The 20,799-nt window shown below is 38.8% G+C and overlaps 1 protein-coding gene across 1 annotated transcript; it reads right to left on the reverse strand.

Moving 5' to 3' along the window:
• Nucleotides 1–11,777: 11,777 nt before the first annotated feature.
• Nucleotides 11,778–14,079, reverse strand: LOC138852771 (probable bifunctional dTTP/UTP pyrophosphatase/methyltransferase protein; the record flags this gene model as incomplete). Its single annotated transcript, XM_070085509.1, is given in 4 exon segments — nucleotides 11,778–12,143; nucleotides 13,082–13,240; nucleotides 13,441–13,571; nucleotides 13,969–14,079. Coding segments are annotated over 4 exon segments (546 nt in total), but the record flags the coding sequence as incomplete, so codon positions are not given.
• Nucleotides 14,080–20,799: the final 6,720 nt, after the last annotated feature.

The following is a 20,799-nucleotide window of genomic DNA, read 5'->3' on the forward strand; positions in this document are numbered from 1 at the left end:
GGAGGAGAATGAGGTAATCAGTCCCTCAACCTTGAGTCGATGTGGTCAGTCCATCAATCTTGAATAGAATACGGCATATGAGCGGAGAAGCAGCTTATAAACCGTATGGCAGGAGAGGTGCAGCAGTCGTAGGTGGTGTCACATTTGTCCAATGTGGAAGTAGGTCGTGCCCAAGGGTTAGGCAAGCGAAGAATTCCCAAGTATTAAGATCCCAAGAAGTTGTAGATGGAATCTTTGAACCATTCATCTACAATGGTTCTTTGAACCATTCATCTACAATCCTGTCAGACACTGCAACTTCTTGGGGTCTTAATACTTGGGAATTCTTCGCTTGCTTAACCCTTGGGCACGACCTACTTCCACATTGGACAAATGTGACACCACCTACGACTGCTGCACCTCTCTTGCCATACGGTTTATAAGCTGCTTCTCCGCTCATATGCCATATTCTATTCAAGATTGATGGACTGACCACATCGACTCAAGGTTGAGGGACTGATTACCTCATTCTCCTCCTGTTCTTCAAGTTTATCCTTTGCATGGACTGATGAAGCCACTGTGTGGCAAAACGTTTCCTCAATAAAGATACCCAAGAGTTGCACATGTGTCTAATTTAACAGGAGTGGGCATGTTGAAGTCTAGAGAGCTATTTGAATTGTAAGGTCTGTGCACTTCTGAGAAGACAGCTGTCAAATGAATGATGTTGAATGTCCTATTTTTTAGGAGTCACCCTACCTACGGGGAAGATAGTTGATGTGGTAAAAAAAATTATATGCATATTCAACAAAACAAACACACACACACACACACACACACACATACATACATGTAGATAGATATATAGAGATAGAGAGATAGAAATAGATATGGAGATGGCATGATGGAAGGGATACACTCAAGTGTCCCTGTTTGCAGATGATGTGAAGTTAATGAGAATTAAATCTAATGAGGATCAGGCAGGACTACAAAGAGACCTGGACAAGCTGGACACTTGGTCCAATAACTGGCTTCTCGAATTTAACCCTGCCAAATGTAAAGTCATGAAGATTGGGGAAGGGCAAAGAAGACCACAGACGGAGTATAGGCTAGGTGGCCAAAGACTGCAAACCTCACTCAAGGAGAAAGATCTTGGGGTGAGTATAACACCAAGCATGTCTCCAGAAGCACACATCAACCAGATAACTGCTGCAGCATATGGGAACCTGTCAAACCTGAGAACAGAGTTCCGATACCTTATTAAGGAATCGTTCAAGACACTGTACACCGTGTACGTCAGGCACATACTGGAGTATGCAACACCTGTTTGGAACCCACACTTGATCAAGCACGTCAAGAAATTAGAGAAAGTGCAAAGGTTTGCACTAAGGGGAATGTCCTACAAAGAAAGGTTTAGGGAAATTGGCCTGACGACACTGGAGGACAGGAGGGTTTGGGAAGACTTGATAACAATATACAAAATACTGCATAGAATAGACAAGTTGGACAGAGGATGTTCCAGAGAGGGGACACAGAAACAAGGGGTCACAATTGGAAGCTGAATACCCAGATGAGTCAAGGGGATGTTAGGAAGTATTTCTTCAGTCTTAGAGTAGTCAGGAAGTGGCATAGCCTAGCAAGTGAGGTAGTGGAGGCAGGAACCATACATAGCTTTAAGATGAGGTATGATAAAGCTCATGGAGCAGGAAGAGAGAGGACCTAGTAGCACTCAGTGAAGAGGTGGGGCCAGGAGCTGAGCCTTGACCCCTGTAACCACAATTAGGTGAGTACACACACACACCAAGTGCAAAGTCATGAATACTGGGGAAAGGCAAAGAAGACTGCAGACGGAGTACAGTCTAGGGGGCCAGAGACTACAAGCCTCATGCAAGGAAAAAGAGCTTGGGGTGAGTATAACACCAGGCACATCTCCTAAGGCGCACATCAACCAAATAACTGCTGCAGCATATGGGCGCCTAGCAAACCTAAGAACAGCATTCCAACTTCTTAATAAGGAATCGTTCGGGACCCTGTACACTGTGTATGTTAGGACCATATTGGAGTATGCGGTGCCAGTTTGGAACCCACACCTAGCCAAGCTGGTAAAGAAATTATAGAAAGTGCAAAGGTTTGCAACAAGACTAGTCCCAGAGCTAAGGGGTATGTCCTATGAGGAGAGGTTAAGGGAAATCTACATGATGACACTGGAGGACAGGAGAGAGAGGGGGGACATGATAACGACATATAAAATAACGAGAGGAATTGACAAGGTGGACAAAGACAGGATGTTCCAGAGATGGGACACAGCAACAAGGGGATGCAGTTGGAAGTTGAAGACACAGATGAATCACAGGGATGTTAGGAAGTATTTCTTCAGTCACAGAGTAAGTGGAATGGTTTGGGAAGCTATGTAGTGGACGCAGGATCCATACACAGCTTTAAACAGAGGTATGATAACGCTCATGGTTCAGGGAGAGTGACCCAGTAGTGACCAGTGAAGAGGCGGGGCCAGGAGCTATGACTTGACCCCTGCAACCACAACTAGGTGAGTACACACACACACACACACACACAGGAAAGCACAAAAAAGTGTGTAGCACATGTACATATGTAGACAGAATAAATGCATAAGTGATGATGTACAGTTAAAATATATAATGTATTAAAGGCATTCTACAATTGTTAACTATGTCATAAGGTATTTTGTAGTATTGCATTAGCTCATGATACATACACTGCAGTATTATTATACATTGTATAAAGTTGTACAAATTTTAATTACTGGCTGCATTCCATGGCTAGTTTTAATATTCAATATTATCTATATTGATCATCTGATAGAAGAATTTAGTTTGGACTTGTGAATTCTGGGAGATGAATTTAACTTGCCAATGTGTATACCAAAATAAAGCCCACAATTGCCATTGAGGGATCAGCTGGTAAAAAAGTTTAATTTTAATTTGTGGCTGTTAGAGAGTAAAGCATCAAACTGAATAATGGGCTGATAAATAACCACCACTGTGCACACCAGGCCACAAGTGTATAATACAGTATCTTCCAACCCTGAGGGAGAGGCTCGGCTCTGTGATATACAGTAATGTCATGTGATAGCTAGCACCACCAGGAGCACAAGTCATAGACAATCAAATATTTATGTAACTTGCCAAGAGATATTTAGTCTTTTAATATCATAAAGATTATAATATTGTCAAGATTATTCAAACCGTCCTCCAACGTGTAGAGTAAGCATGTGGTTTCCAACTAAACCAGGATGTCTACCTTTTGCCAGATGCAAGCTTCCTTGCTATGTAATTTCATTATTAGCATTTAACTATGTATTTGTAAATATAGGTCAACCTAACCTACAATAACTAAAAATACAGTATTTAATTAAGGCTTCAGCATATGCATAAAAACTGATAGATCATAATGATTTGGAAAACAAACTTGCTTTTTGGAGGACGAGGTGGATTGCAATTAGTACGTAAACATCTTTCATAATAGTCGACTCAGTATTTAAAAAAAAAAAATAGTTTGTATCACTTGAAATTTATGGTACAGACATGTTCATGGGGTTTTAATTTGTCTGTTAAATTTAAAAACTATAATGTATATTTTTGTCTTAAATATGTCTCCCTCTGTAATAACCTTTATCACTGGCTGCTATTTATTTATAAATAATTAAGATTCTAGTAATGATGTGTCACTGGTAGGGATACTTAGGAGTTTTGAACATTATCTTCGTTTTTCTGCCACTTCTCTTCAGACATCTTGAGACTGACTACACATTAACTTAAAATTTATAAAACACAGATGTTTATAAAACAAAGCTTTCTACAAATATTGGTTAACCCTTTGACTGTTTACGCCATATAAATACGTCTTACGCACCACTGTTTCTGACGTATATATACTCAATAATTCTAGCGGCTTCAAATCAAGCAGGAGAAAGCTGGTAGGCCCACATGTGAGAGAATGGGTCTGTGTGGTCACTGTGCACCACATAAAAAAAATCCTGCAGCACACAGTGCATAATGAGAAAAAAAATCTTATCGTTTTTCTGGATTAAAGCGCCGACTTTGAGGTGCATTTTCGTATAGTATTTATTGTTGTATTCGCGTTTTCATGGTCTTAGGTGATAAAATGGAAAACATATTACAGAAATAGAGATGATTTTCATTACTTTGACAATGAAAACGACCTTGAAACTGAGCTCAAAGTAGCGGAAATGTTCGATTTTTACCAATGTTCAGGAGTAAACAAATCACACCACACGTCCAATACACGTCAACTGGGGAGTCTAATATTCTTTCACTAGTGCACTGATATTATTTATACCATTTTTACAATAATGCAGTAGTCTGCATAACAGTAAATTTTGTATGTTTTTGTATGAATAAAAAATCAAAATAGAAAGCAATAATAATATAAGAGAGGCCTAGAGATGTGACTAATGAATAGAGGATATGTTATTTTAGTGCCAAGAATGTCTACCTTGTTTATTCTGGACCCTATTTTGAAATTGGCATCTTTTTTATTTTGCGTGAAATTGGCCAAATTGCCAATTTCTGACCACTATATTGGGTAGTTCAAATTGGTAAATGGGCAGTTTCTTGTACTCAGCTGATAGATAAAATGGAGTTCTAAAGAAATAGCTATGAGTTTGGTCAACTGGCACAACGGAATTGGCTGAAAACAGGGCTCAAAGTCGGCGAAATGGCCGATACGCATATGTCGCCGAGACCGCTAACTTCGCGGGAGCGTAATTCCGTGAGTTTTCGACCAAATTTCGAACTTTTGGTGTCATTACCATCGGGAAAAGATTCTCTATCATTTCATAAGAATTTTTGTTTTTTTCAAAAATTTATCGACATAGAATGACAGTTTCAGAAAGGGGCCTGCGACAGTCAAAGGGTTAATGTAACCTTGGCATTGCTATACTGATGAATATTTTCACATTGCAGAACAGGCTCAACACAGAGTGAAGCATTGTCCCAACACACATGTACAATATCTGATATGCTAAACAAGTACCAATTGAAGGTAAAGGTTCAGAAAGTTTTTTGCTAAAGCAAATTTTTGTAATTATTATTAACATTCATTGGGAAGCATTGAACTCTGTCATACAGCTTCTATGAAATGGGAGACTAAAAGAAGTACTGAATGTATTTTTAGCCTATCTCATTTGTTGCTGGATGTACAATACATTACACTGTAATTATGAAGTTCCATCTCCTATTACCCAGTATGTTTAAACTTTCTATATTCTATGCATGTATGTGGAATACAATTGTTACAGTACATGGTAACTAATGTACATTTAAAAAATTTACGTAAACTTTACACTACATACACCACAGAAAAAATTTGTAAGGGTCTTGGCCCTAACATATTCAGTTCTATCTTGGCATAAGTTTAGCCCTGTTTATTTATTCACTAGAGTGTACAGAACACAGGAGGGTTATGCAGTGCTGTACAACAGGGAAGGGCAAACACAAGAAAAAGAAAAGATAATGCAAAATAAAAGCAAGGGTATTAAAAAAAAATTTAGTGACGTTTCAATACATTACCCTCTCATAAAGAAAATTCCCCTGAAGGGAAGTACCACGATGTTAATTAGGGGCTCTTGATCCAAGGAGCTGAATTTGTCCTTCCCTTCCTTGGATCAACCCTGAATGCCTTCCATTTCCCAGGCATTTTTTGACCCCCTACAGTTTAGTGCTTCCTCCTAATTATAATAAATTAAAAAGCAATATCATACAACATAAAGCAAATCAAATCAAAAACTTTGTTTATTAAAACACAGGAATATTATAGTGAACTAAATAGTTCTGGTAATACAATACTGTATATCATTTGCAAAACCCATTACAAACGAGCATTACTCTCTCTCGATCCAAAACTCTGGCAAAATTTTCAGAGGTAAAAGTGGGCATCACCCAACCACAGGATGCATTTCAACATACTCAAAATTTATTCTAGGTCAATACTCACAAATAGGTCAAGTTGTTATATTTAGAGGGAAGTGCTAAACCTGTTGGGGGTTTACAGCACCTGGAAAAATGGGGGACAGTTGTGTTCAGTTCAAAGAAGGGGATTATTATTACAGTCATAACTAAGCACTAAACCCAGAAGGGTTCAAGGAAGAGGAGGATGTGTCCCATTCCTTACATCAAGAACCCCTTGCATGCATCAAAGAACCTCCCTTCTGGAAATCAGTTAGATACATATACAGTATATTACTTTAAGAGAACAGGGAAGGTCCCCCAAGATAATGCTCCATACAAGTTGTTTATCAGTCAAAATGCTTGGAGAAACTTTACAAAGCACAGCACTGGGTACAGGTGGTGGGCAATCAGACTGGATTCAAGGAAAGGGAGGATAACTCCAATTCTTTGGATCAAAGTTTATTGTGAGTGTCAAGGCACATTTCCTTGATGGATGAAGTTCTGCCTTAAAAACTAAAGTGTTCAATTGTCTTTCATTGACACCAAAATTTTGCAGCCTTGAGCTACATTCATAGTCTGCAATGCAGTCACTTGTTTTTTATACAAAATCTTTCATTTCTTAATGTAAGTAGAAGGCAGCCCCCATTATTTATATGACTACGAATTCTCAACATAATACTATATGTATTTTTGCCAGTCGTACAGCATGAGTGCAAGAAATGCACAATGGCCAAAGTATGTGTAAAAGGATTCTCTGTATGGCACCTTGCCTTAAATGCAGAAAATGGATTACTGAATATGAGGTGTTACCGATAGTAAATGCAAACTCATCATATGAACATTAGTAAAAAATGCCTTGTCATAGTAATGCTGCAAGTAAAAAAATTTTTTACAAAATTTTTTAAGATTTTATATTTTACCTTCATAAATATTGTATTGTTTTAAGGCATACTTTTGCTATAAGAAGAGTTCAGCCTTGCTAGCAGCAATGCCTCAGTGTATAGATATATAAGTAGACAGATACCTGCTGGTATGTTAGTACAAATATTAACATAAAAAATATTAGTTATTAATGGTAAAATAATAAATACTTGCCTTGATCTTGTTCATAATAATCTTGCTCACGTGTTTACTCTTAGGAAAACATTAGTATATCTTTGTTAGTTAATAACATGCTGTTTTATCATGAATGATTTTGCAATATAATCCTATTGCTTATCTTTTAGTTTAATTCAGATACTGTAATATTGTAGTTCCTATTTTATTATTTATATAATGCCCAGAGTAATTAGAAACATAATACAGTATTCATGTCTGGGTTAACAGTCAAAATTAAATTTAATTTAGATAGAGGCACTGCATTAATAAAGGAATCGACATATACAGAACAGTACAGTACAGTACTTGTAACTGAGCAGTAAGTATGCTTGACAGTTGGTTACCAGTTTTTGTGTATTTTTGTAATCAGTCCTTTAGGCCAGTGATATAACCCACAATTCTATGTTCATCTATGTCAGTTATCCTTTACTGTGAAAAATGCAATAAAATGTTTAATAGAATGTTCCTCAAAACATTAAATAATTTTTCTTACTCCTGCAGTCTGCACTATCACCATAATGATTATATTCACAAAAAAAGTACTAAGCCTATATACATCAGTCACTGCTGCTGTAATTGAATTTTTAAACTTTACATAGTTTGTTATTAATGTTATACAGTAATTTGTTTAAAAAAAAAAAAGCTGTACAAAGAATAAAGATGAGCACTTTAGATTAAGTGGGTTGATATTGAAGTGTTAGAAGTTATATAACAAGACTCAGGTAGAAACTGCCAAGGAGGTTTATGCTTCCTAAACTAAAAAATAAACCCTCGATTTAACACCAATGGGGGAAAGGGGGAGTAATGGTAATTGTGGTGGAGAGAGAGAGATGATATTTTCTATGTTCATAACCATAATGGAAAATTTTGTAAACAACGGATTTTGTCCATGGTTTCTGAATTAATCAATCCAGCAGATTTTGTCTTAACTTTCTGGTCATTAAATTGAGGGTTTACTATTGTTGAGTAGTCTTGTGACATTTTCCTTGTTATATACAGGCACTGTACTTGGAACTTACTGTTTACTTGCTCAATTTTTAATTTACTGTACTTTTTAATCTTCTGTATAATATTATATCCATGAAAAATTCTAAATTTGTGAGTATCTTTCAGCACTATTGCATATTATTTAGCAATTTGATTAAACATTATAAAGGCTTTGGCAAAATACACTTAACCCTTTGATTACATCCCAAGAAATAATTTTCCCAGTAAGGTCAATTAGCCACAAGAAATTATTATTACAATCAGAACTGATCACTAAATCCACCAGGGTCATACAGCAGCTGTAAGAAATTTTAATTTTACTTTGACATTTTCAACATATGACCTTTATCTTAATCCATCTAGTAATAAAATCCCTTGTATGTATATCTGCTGGATGTTTAGGATTATCATGAAAGGCTAAACCTGGATAGGTTTAGTGTTCCATATTATCAGTGTTAAATTCATGGGAAGCACTAAACCCATAGGGGTCATATAGCACCTGGAGGAATGGAAGGCATTCAGATTCCATCCAAATAGGGAACACAAGTCAATCATGTTGTATAGCAGCAGCATGCTAATGTTAGAAATTGTGGAGGACAAGCTCAAGTGCAACAGCAGTAATAGTTGACAATAGTATTAGTGTTTTTAAACACATCAACTATCTCCCACCAAAAGGGGGGGGGGGGTCACCCAAAAGAAACTCCAACATCATTCACTCAATCACTGTCTTGCCAGAACCATGCTGATATCCCTACCCCTTCATTGCAGGCACTGTATTTTTCACCTCCAGGACTCAAGTCTGGATGACCAGTTTCCCTGAGTCCCTGTATAAATTTTACTTTGGTCACACTCCAATAACTGTTGGTATCAATAATAATAATAACTCTGTAGGGAAGTGGAGAAGAATCCTTCTTCTGTAATTATTATAATCAAAACCAAATGCTAAATCCACCAGGGTCATACAGTGCTGCCTTCTTCCATAAGCCATGAATGTTATAAGAGGTGACTAAAATGCCTGGAGTCAGGGGCTAGTAACTCTGTGTATAAATTACTAAATATAAGAAGGAGAAAAGCTTTTGTTTCTTCCTTCTTTGGTCACACTGCCTTGGTGGCAGATGGCTGGTGTGTTAAAAAATAATAATACCTGCAGCACACTCCAACAGCTTTTGGAGTGTGAACAAAGTAAAATTTATGCAAAGATTCAGGGAAGCCAGTTAGCAGAACTTGAGACCAAAGATGGGAAGCACTGTATTGACACTTTGAAGGTGTTGGGGATGTTACAATCTGAAGAGTCATCTGAACTGATATCAGTATGCTTCTGGCACTTAACAAATAATGGGTGTGGATGATCTACTTGAGTAATCTGAATTGTGATGTCAGCACTTTTAGAAAATACAATTGAATGAATGATGATGCATTTTCTTCTTTGGGTCACTGCACCAAGCTGGAGATAGATGTTAGGTAAACAAAAGAATGATAATTTGAAATTTGATTATTCTTGAGCATATGTTCTCTCAAGAAATAATGAAGTTTATATTAAAGACTGACAGTATGATCATCACGATCATAAACTCTAGATGAGATGTGGTTTAAACTCGAAATTCGATCTGAAACAGTAATTGTCTTGATTGCAGAGCAAGAAGAATGCTGTTGGATATCTAAAGGACTAGTATCACCTTTGCGAGTTAGAAACCAGTCACAATGAGGGACAGTAGAGAGGAATCATTAATAATAATTCTAAAACAGCAATAATGAAACTTTGTCCCCCATTCCCCCACCCACTAATGAATCCAACAAAAGGAGGCTTACAAATTTACTAAAACAGCTAAAGAGCTATTGGAGATATGTGTGTGAGTGACCAACAGAGGACTAAGTGGTAGTCAAAAACCCAAAGGGTGCCTGCCCCTCTGAGGCTTACTTGGCCCCAGCCAAAAAACTGCCCCACTGGAAAGCAGAGAGTAATGCATGAACAGCCAACTATTCAGCAGGGTTATCACTTAACCTCCCCCTATGACCTCTATCTTCCCACTATGAAAGAAGTGTGTTACTCACCCAAGGGCTTCAGCTCCACTATTTCAATGTCCATGCAAGTGGAAGCAACGAGCATACGGATCATCGTGTATATTGTGGACAGTAAGGTTCTGTACTTACGGCAGGAAGTGTAGCCTCTATATGTCATGGCTACACTGAGGGAGCTGAAGCCCACCCAGCACGGCCATAACACCAAAGACTAATCCCCCATCACTTGCATATCAAAACCAAGTGCTAAACCCACTAGGGCCATACAGTGCTGCAGGGCATGGGGTGCTGCTGGAGCAGAGAGGAGCCAGGGATGGAGAGGGTAACAGAGGAAGAGTTAGAAAAGGCTGTAAGGAGTGCTGAAGGAAGCATTAAAAAGTTTGTGTAATAAATTGGTTGCCATCAAAAAGTCAAAGAGGTAGTCTGAGTCAAAAGTGGGGCCATCAGCAAAGAGGGAAGATAAAGTAAGGGTGTTACAGCTATGACGACATTGGAGGTAAATTCTGCGTGCTTGTTGAAAGACAGGACAGTCCAGCTGAATATAGCAAACTGAAATTGGAACCTGACAATTCTCACAGAGTGGAACAGGGCGCCTCTCCATGAGATACCCGTGAGTAAGACAGGCACGACTGATGCGAAGATGGGAGAATGTATTCTCCCAACCTCGGCACTGATGATAAGAAGGCCAGAAACCTAAACTTGGCTCAATGGAATATAATTTGTAATGAGCCATATTGGACCAACGTTGTTACCAACAGTTGCTAAGGTGGCTAGAAGATATTACAGCAAAATAGTCTGAGAATGGAATACCTCCATATGAAACCGGGACGTCATGTACCGCTGATCATACAGCAGAGTCTGCCTGCTCATTGCCCTGAACATCAACATGGCCAGGGACCCAGTAGAAAAGGATTTCTTTGTTTCTGCTAGAAATGCAGCACAACCAAAGTTGTATACAAAGAACTAGGGGATGAGGCGAATCAAATTTTTTAATAGCTTGCAAAGCACTAAAGGAGTCTTGAGATTATTACAGTACGTACATACACTGAGGTAGGCATAGATGGAATACGAATAATTGCAATGAGAATTCCATACAGTTCAGCTGTAAAAATGCTAGCTGAGTCTAATAAATGACCTTGCACAATGCTGTTGGGGAACACTGCTGCAAACCCAACAATGTCAAGTGGATTTAGAACCATCAGTGTACACTGCAAGCTGCCCTCTGGGACTCCAGAGGGTGGACTGGAGCATCCCCAGACATTGCAGATTCCACTTCAAACACCACCACCACCAAGGATCTCAAAGAATGGGACGACAACGGCACCCTTTCTAGAACCTAGAAACTATAATTTTGACAGGGAGGACCCTAAAGGCCAAAAAACAGGAATGGAAGGGTGTAGGGATAGGAAAAGGAGGTGTGATGGGAAAGGAAGGATGGGGTAGGGAAGAGGATGGGATGGGAAGGATGGGGTAGGGAAGAGGAGTGGGGGGTACAGTTAGGTTCAGTTGGAAGAAGACCAAAAGATCAAATTTCTCGGAACAAAAACCTCTTCACCACAGCAAGGAGCCTCCCTTGAAAAAGTGCTTGATCCATAAAGGGTAATTGGGTAAAAATTAAAAAAAAAAAAAATTGCATATGCATACTTTGTCCCCCTCCTTTATTGTTATACGAGCCAGCAATCAAGTCTGGCTGAACTGTGAGAGTATAACTCTCAAGACCAGTTACAAATATACTAATTAAAAACAATAAAAGCTTTAAAAATATTTTAATCTTCCTTACAAAACTTCATATACTAAAATTACCAAATATACTGTAGATCACACACTGAACTGAAACTAAATACAGAGTATGTGACAGTCAAAAAAAGAAAAAGTAACTAATAGGTAGACAAGAGTAAAAATTATTAACATTAATAAGAAAGAATAAATAAGAAAAAATATTACATAAATATCAACATTAGAGAAATTAATCAAGGAACTAGCTCAGCCATAATTTTTGCCAAGTGAAAGCAAAACCGGTGGAGGGGAAAACCCATTACATTATAATAATCACCATGGATTGCTTCCACCAATGTTCCACCCAGCCCCTGAATGCCATAGCCTCCAGCCTTGTCACTGCAAATGGAAACAAAACTTAAGATGCTGTAGAGAAATAAATGTTAAAGATACACTATACAGAATATTACTGCTGCACACAGAATGTAATTTGGACATGAATAAAAATATACCATAAAATTCAATGAATCTCTGGGGAGCAAGGGCATGGATATTTTGCAGTGTAAATCCTCAATGAACTAATAAGGCTGGAGCAAGTGGCCAGTAATGGTAACTATGGTCGAGATGAGATTGTTTTACTGCGATCGTAATAATAATAGGCAACTCTGTGAACACAGCACTTTCTCCGCTGTTTTCAAATCAATTGACCCAGCAGATTTTTATCTTGTACAGTATTACTGATGTCTGTTAAATCAAAGTCTATTAAATTGAGGGTATACTGTTCAGTATACTGTATACAGGAATTATTTCAAGGAAAGGTTTTAAAAAAAAAAAATTTAAAACCAAAATCTTAAGTCAGTAACCCACTTAGAGGGAAGTACACCTTGATGCTAGTGAAGGAATCTTGATCCAAAAAGTTGAAGCTATCCTCCCCATCCTTGGATCGAACATGGCTGCCGCTCATTCTCCTAAGCACTGATTCTTACAGGTTTAGTGCCCCTCTATGAATGCAATAATAATTTGTTAGTGACAACGACTACACCTAATGTGCCTAATTCTTTACAACAGCTAATGGATGTTCATAATCTAACCATGATATAGTCTGGGAAGATGGAAGGCACCAGAAAGGAGGTCAGATACTGAAATGAGCTAAGACATGGTAATAGATCTTAGGTTATAAAATAAAAGCAGGAAACTTTAGCCCAAGTCCTGTAGAACACTTAAGTGGGGAAAAGAACATACAAATAAATCTTGCTAATTAGATCCATTACTATATCAAAATAAAAGCTACCAACTCAGTGATAGGAATATAATAGAAAACACACTTCCATACTTACAATGGCTCTCCTGTGGCAATATATGACTTAATTGTCTCTGAAGATAACTTGGCAAACTGAACTGTAGTAGTTTCACAAAAGGAAATTTCCTTCCAATCCATTTCTTTGCGTACCAGTAAACAAACACCAGTCAGCACATCATGGCCCTTACCACTGAATCTATGAACCAATAAGGATTTTTCTATTAAGTTTTTATATATGTAATTGAAAATGAATAAAAGCACATAGGGTACAATATATCCTGTTTTCTTCAGTAAAATCAAATATTAAAGATACATAATACTATAGACTCTATAGTATAGAGGGTAAACTGATAGTAAAAGTAGGCAATTTTTTAAATGCATGAAAATTGTACTTACTTGTTAAGCATGTGAAAAGCATCTTCATGATCTTTTGGCTTGCCATAGACCTGTCCACTAAGGGTAACGCAAGTGTCAGCACCAATTATCAGGTCAGGTGCTGAAACTGACGAGACAAGTCTCTTTGCCACCTTGAAAAAAAAATTAAATGTTGCATTTTTAAGAATTAGCACAGTCATATAGAAAAGATTTATCTGTTAAAGTGATTAATACAAAATACAGAATAAGGAAATAGAAATTGTACTGAAGATCATAGTCTTTACTTCTGAAAAAGCCATGACACAGCTGTCAATTAATATTAAAGTCAAACTGTACTAAAAAATGACAATATGCTACTGAAAAGTTACATCTATTGTAAATGATGAAAGCTGGAAAAATAAAGCCTTGTATAAGTTTCAAAAGCAAGACATTTTGATTACCACATTAATTATAAAATCTAAGTAAAAAATTAACAACTATTCAATACAGTACATACAGCAGTACCAGACATACTTCAGTTAAAAACCACACAAGATCTTGGACTAGTACCTCATCAGCTTTTTTATGTGCAGTAGCCATGACAAATTCACTTGGATGGCTGTAGCTGCAGGGATCTAAGTTCTCTTCAAACTCTGATGGCAAGATGGTCAACTGTAAACCCTGCAACAATTTACAGAGAACAATGTTATATTTAATAACACCATAGGATAATTACTATACTTAAGCCAGTTACCTACATTGTTCCACCTACATTACACATAATTAACAAAAAAAGGCACAATACCGTGACTGGAACGATACACAAATAACCCGCACATAAAAGATAGGAGCTTACGACGACGTTTCGGTCCTACTCTTACTACCTCCCCACTACTACTTCCTTCCCTCCATCACTACCACCACCACTACTACTACTACTACTACTACCACCACCTCCTGCCTATATATACCCATCCTGCTCTCCTTCTCGTTAGTGTGACTTTGTAAATGGTCCAAGTCGGACCAAAACGTCATCATAAGCTCCTCTCTTCTATGTGCAGGTTATTTGTGTATCACACATAATTAGTTTTTTATGAAATAAAATTATAAAATTCAGAAAACAAGTGCTAAACCAGAAAAATCATACAGCGCTACGGTATGAGGATGTGTAAAGGCAAGGGTTAGTAGAGGTAAGGGTTAGTGCAGAGTTGAAAATTTTTATTTATGTCATAGTTGGAGCAATACGTTTTGTTAAAAAAAAAAAAAAGGTGAGCTAGCATTCAGAGTGGGAAGATGCCTGAGTGAATGAGTCGAGGTATTGATGCCGAAAGTGAATTCTGCACGCTCTTTGATAAGTAGATAGTAATATATAATAATACAGTGGACCCCCGCTTAATGATCACCTCCCAATGCGACCAATTATGCAAGTGTATTTATGTAAGTGCGTTTGTACGTGTATGATTGGAGATCTGAAATGGGCTAATCTACTTCACAATATTTCTTATGGGAACAAATTCGGTCAGTACTGGCACCTGAACATACTTCTGGAATGAAAAACTATCGTTAACCGGGGGTCCACTGTAATAGAACATAAGAACATAAGAACGAAGGAACACTGCAGAAGGCCTACTGGCCCATGCGAGGCAGGTCCAAGTCTCCTACCGGCTTAAGCCAATGCACCCAACCTAGTCAGGTCAGGTCACATTGACTTAAGGGAGGAACACGGCAACCGACCTGGTAGCACAAGCTATCAGGCCCAACTCACACCCACCCACATCCACTCATGTATTTATCCAACCTATTTTTAAAGCTACACAACGTTCTGGCCTCTATAACTGTACTCGGGAGTTTGTTCCACTCATCCACAACTCTATTACCAAACCAGTACTTTCCTATATCCTTCCTGAATCTGAATTTTTCCAACTTAAAACCATTGCTGCGAGTCCTGTCTAGGCTAGATATTTTCAGCACACTATTTACATCCCCTTTATTTATTCCTGTCTTCCATTTATACACCTCAATCATATCCCCCCTAATTCTACGTCTTTCTAGAGAGTGCAGATTCAGGGCCCTTAGTCTATCCTCATAGGGAAGGTTTCTGATACATGGGATCAACTTTGTCATCCTCCTTTGTACATTTTCCAGAGAATTTATATCCATTCTGTAATACGGTGACCAAAACTGTGCAGCATAATCTAAATGAGGCCTAACCAAGGATGTATAGAGTTGAAGAACAACCTGAGGACTCCTATTATTTATGCTTCTTGATATGAAGCCAAGGATTCTATTAGCTTTATTGCGAACACTTATGCACTGTTGTCTTGGTTTCAGATTACTGCTAACCAGAACTCCTAAATCTTTTTCGCAATCCGTAATATTAAGATCTACATTATTTAGTTTATATGTGGCATGGTTATTGTCCTGTCCAACATTTAGAACTTTGCATTTGTCTATATTAAACTGCATCTGCCACTTCTCTGACCACTGCATCAGTCTATTCAAATCTTCCTGGAGTGCTCGAATGTCCTCGTCAGAATGAATTCGACGGCCTATTTTGGTGTCATCGGCAAACTTGCCGATGTCGCTCTTTATGCCCTCATCTATGTCGTTTATGTAGATTGTGAACAGCAGGGGGCCCAACACTGACCCCTGTGGAACACCGCTCGTGACGCTTCCCCACTCTGATTTCTCCCCATTTATGCAAACTCTCTGCTGCCTATTAGTCAACCATGCCTCTATCCAGGAAAAAATTTCTCCTCCTATTCCATGTGCTTTAATTTTCCTCAATAGTCTCTGATGTGAGACCCTGTCAAAAGCCTTACTGAAGTCCATATACACAATATCATATTCATTACCATGATCTACCTCCTCAAATACCTTAGTGAAAAAAGTTAATAAATTCGTAAGGCAGGAACGCCCCGTTGTAAAACCATGCTGAGATTCATTGATTAATTTATGCTTTTCAAGGTGGCTACGAACTGCCTCGGCAATTATTGATTCCATAAATTTTCCCACTATGGAGGTTAGGCTTATTGGTCTATAGTTCGAAGCTAAGGACCTGTCACCTGTTTTGAAAATAGGTATCACATTTGCCATTTTCCACTTATCTGGCACCATGCCAGTTTGTAGTGATATGTTGAAAAGATTAGCCAAAGGTGTGCTAAGCTCCTCTTTACATTCCTTTAGAACCCTTGCATACAGTTCATCAGGGCCTGGGGATTTGTTAGGTTTTAATTTATCTATTTGCCTAAGGACCATGTCACTTGTGACCCTAATCGTGCACAGTTTATTATCGTCCTGTTCTACATAATTTATCATTACTGGAATATCGCTGGTATCCTCCTGTGTAAAAACTGAGAGGAAGTATGTGTTAAAAATTCTACACATTTCCTTATCACTGTCAGTGAGCTGACCCGAGGAACTTTTGAGTGGGCCTATCTTGTCCCTGGTCTTACTTCTGTATACCTGAAAGAATCCTTTTGGGTTAGTCTTCGATTGTCTTGCAACTTTAACCTCATAATCTCTTTTTGCTTTTCTAATTCCCTTTTTTATTTCTCTCTTTAACTGAATATATCGATTTCTTAATTGCCCCTCTCCTCTTTTGATTTGCCTATATATGCCTCTCTTTTGACCAATCAGATATTTTAATCTATTGTTCATCCATTTAGGATCATTTTTGTTTGATCTGATTTCCCTATTTGGAACATAATTTGACTGAGCAGCTAGAACTATGCTCTGGAAAGCATCATATCGGCAACCATCACAACCTACCTGACCCTTAGTCAGGTCATTCCAGTTCAGCCCACCTAAGTAATTTTTCAGTCCTATGAAATCAGCCAAGCGAAAGTCAGGGACGGAGACTTGATTGCCATTATTAGGGGAATTCCATGATATATTAAAACTGAGTGATTTGTGATCACTTTCCCCAAGCTCATCATTAACCTCAAGATTATTAATTAGTGTTTCCCTACTGGCAAGAACCAAGTCAAGGAGGTTATTTCCCCTAGTTGGCTCTGTCACAAACTGTTTTAAAAAACAATCCTGGATCGTATCAAGAAAGTCACCTGACTCTAAATTTCCTGTCAAATTGCTCCAGTCAATCTGTCTGTAGTTGAAATCTCCCATTAGCACAACATTTTCGTATGTAGATGCCTTACGAATTTCGTCCCATAGAAGTTTACTGCACTCCCTATCAAGATTTGGGGCCCTGTAAATCACACCCAAAATTAGTTTTTCTCGGCCCTCGAGAAGCTGTAACCAAACAGATTCAGTGGCTGACGCTTCTAATTTAATATCTTGTCTAACACAACAATTTAAATTGTCTCTGACATACATCGCTACTCCACCACCTTTTCTGTTGACCCTGTCAGTGTGGAATAATTTATAGCCTTGTATGTGACATTCAGAGGGCATCTCTCTATCTTTCAGATTGAGCCAGGTCTCTGTTATAGCAATAATATCTATGTTTCCTGCACTTGCAATTAATCTTAGCTCATCTATCTTATTTCTTACACTCCTGCTATTAGTATAATATAATAGTATAATAATAATAAAAATAATAACAACAATAATAATAATAATCATCTAGGCAATGGGTTGGTAGGCAGCAACCACCCAGGGAGGTACTACCATCCTGCCAAGTGAGTGTAAAACAGAAACCTGTAATTGTTTTACATGATGGTAGAATTGCTGGCGTCTTTTTCTGTCTCAGAAACACGCGGGATACCAGGTATATCTTGTTACTTCTACTTATACTTAGGTCACACTACACATGCATGTACACACCCCTCTAGGTTTTTCTCCTATTTTCTTACTAGTTCTTGTTCTTGTTTATTTCCTCTTATCTCCATGGGGAAGTGGAACAGAATTCTTCCTCTGTAAGCCATGCGTGTCATGGGAGGTGACTAAAATGCCAGGAGCAAGGGGCTAGTAACCCCCTTCACCTTATATACATTACCAAATTTAAAAAGAAAAACTTTTGTTTTTCTTTTTAGGTCACCTTGTCTCAGTGGAATATGACCAGTTTATTGAAAATAATAGTAATAATAATATTTATTTCTACAAGTACATGTACAACATATACAGACCTAGCTAACATAAATGACATACTATGTAGAGAGCCCCTTCTTATGCAGAGCATTTCTGGCAAATTTGGTTAATTTTGTCCCCAAGCTGTGACCCACACCAGATGACTAACACCCAGGTACCTACTGACTGTTAGGCAAACAGGGACAGCAGGTGTCTTTAGGAAACACACCCATACCGGGGAACAAACCATACACCTCAGTGTGTGAAGAGAGTGCACTAGCAATCAAGCTACAGGACACCTTAAAGAATTTGCCCAGACCCAGGATAATCTATTAAGATATGATGAACCAATAGTTCAACCTGGCAGTTCTCACAGAGAGGCACTGTGCATCTCTATGTTCTCTCCATGCATGAATCATGTATACCTGATTCATAATTATGAAAGCAAAATTCCCCATACTCAACAGCAATGGTAAGGCAATGGCCTGAAACTTAACTGCAGTTTGATGGAAAATACTGACATGCCCTATGCCATTTAGGGATATGGAATCATCAGTGTACACTGTAATACCAGGAGAATGTGACAGTGTTCAAGAAAGAACACAAGCTTGTATCAGACATGTGGGCTTTTAGGTATGGAAAGAAGGGAAAGCATACGACACAGACATAAATGGGCGACTAAATTAAGATGTGTTATCAGAATTCAAACTTGGAGATTGAGGGGATGTACATAATAAATAGGATTGTCAATTAAATGAATTAATCTTACTGACATTTGTGATTATTCATAAGAACAGTGAAGCATTGCAGAAGGCCTACTGGCCCATGCTAAGCAGGTCTAATCCACACCCACTCATCTACCTGTTCAACCTATATTTACGACTTCTAAAGTATGTAAATGCTTCAATAATGCCAGAGGCAGCACCAAGGAGAGCTAAAGCCTCCCCTTAAAAATTACATTATCTATTACATGTTATAATGGGTTCGCTTTATGCGCAATAGGCCAGAAATGCATCAACTGCATGAAACAAGGGATAGGAGAGAGAGAGAAAGAAAAAGAAAAAGAGAGAAAGAGAATAACAGAGGGATCAAAATTAAAATATGTTATACTGTACTTAAGTATGATAAAGCACCTAAATTACTGGGAACTGTTGAAGTCCCTTGATCTGTACTCTCTGGAACACAGGCAAGAAAGATACGCAATAACATACATTAATAATCATAATAATAATAATAATAATAATATATCTTTATTTACTACAAGTACATGGTATACTGGCCTAGCTGACATCAATGACATACTACTATATAGAAAGCTGCTTGTTATGCAGAGCATTTCGGGCAAATTAGGTCAGTTTTGTCCCAGGATGCAACCCACACCAGTCAACTAACACCCAGGTACCCATTTTACACTGATGGGTGAACATAGACTACCAGTGTAAGGAAACTAGTCCCAAATTTGCACACTAAAATCACTCCCTATGAAAGCAAAAAACTCTGCAGTAGATGCAACATTCCCCCAATGAAAAGCAGGGGGTGCCACAAGTACACTGGGATAACACAATAAGTGTCAGGGGCCCAAGACTGTTCAACTGCCTCCCACCAGCCATAAGGGGGATTACCAGACCCCTGGCTGTCTTCGAGAAGGCACTGGACAGTCACCTAAAGTCAGTACCTGATCAAGCCGAGCTGTGGTTCGTACGTTGGTTTACGTGGCCAGCAGTAACAGCCTGATTGATCAGACCCTGATCAACCACGAGGCCTAGTCACAAGCCTCGTGGTGGAGAGGGTTTCGGGAGAAAGGGCTTCGGGGAAGAGAGTTTTGGGGGAGAGGGTTTCAGGGGAGAGGGTTTTGGGGGAGAGGGTTTCGGGGGAGAGGGTTTCGGGGGAGAGGGTTTCAAGGGAGAGGGTTTTGGGGGAGAGGGGTTTGGGGGAGAGGGTTTTGGGGTAGAGGGTTTCAAGGGAGAGGGTTTTGGGGGAAAGGGTTTTGGGGGAGAGGGGTTTCGGGGGAGAGGGTTTCGGGGGAGAGGGTTTCGGGGGAGAGGGTTTCGGGGGAGAGGGTTTCGGGGGAGAGGGTTTCAGGGGAGAGGGTTTCGGGGGGAGGGTTTCAGGGGAGAGGGGTTTCGTGGGAGAGGGTTTCGGGGGAGGGTTTTGGGGGAGATGGTTTCGGGGGAGAGGGCTTTGTGGGAGAGGGTTTCGGGGAGAGGGTTTCGGGGGCGTTGACCCCCGAAACCCTCTTCAGGTATAGGTTAAAGGTTCATAACTTAATACAACAAATGTGAATATAATAATGACACTGCAACCACTGTAGAAATCTAAAGCGCTGTATGACCCTATGTGGTTTAGCGCTTATTTCTGATTATAATAATCTAG

This window comes from Cherax quadricarinatus, chromosome 16, assembly GCF_038502225.1.
Source record: "Cherax quadricarinatus isolate ZL_2023a chromosome 16, ASM3850222v1, whole genome shotgun sequence".
Classification (NCBI taxonomy): Eukaryota; Metazoa; Arthropoda; class Malacostraca; order Decapoda; family Parastacidae; genus Cherax; species Cherax quadricarinatus.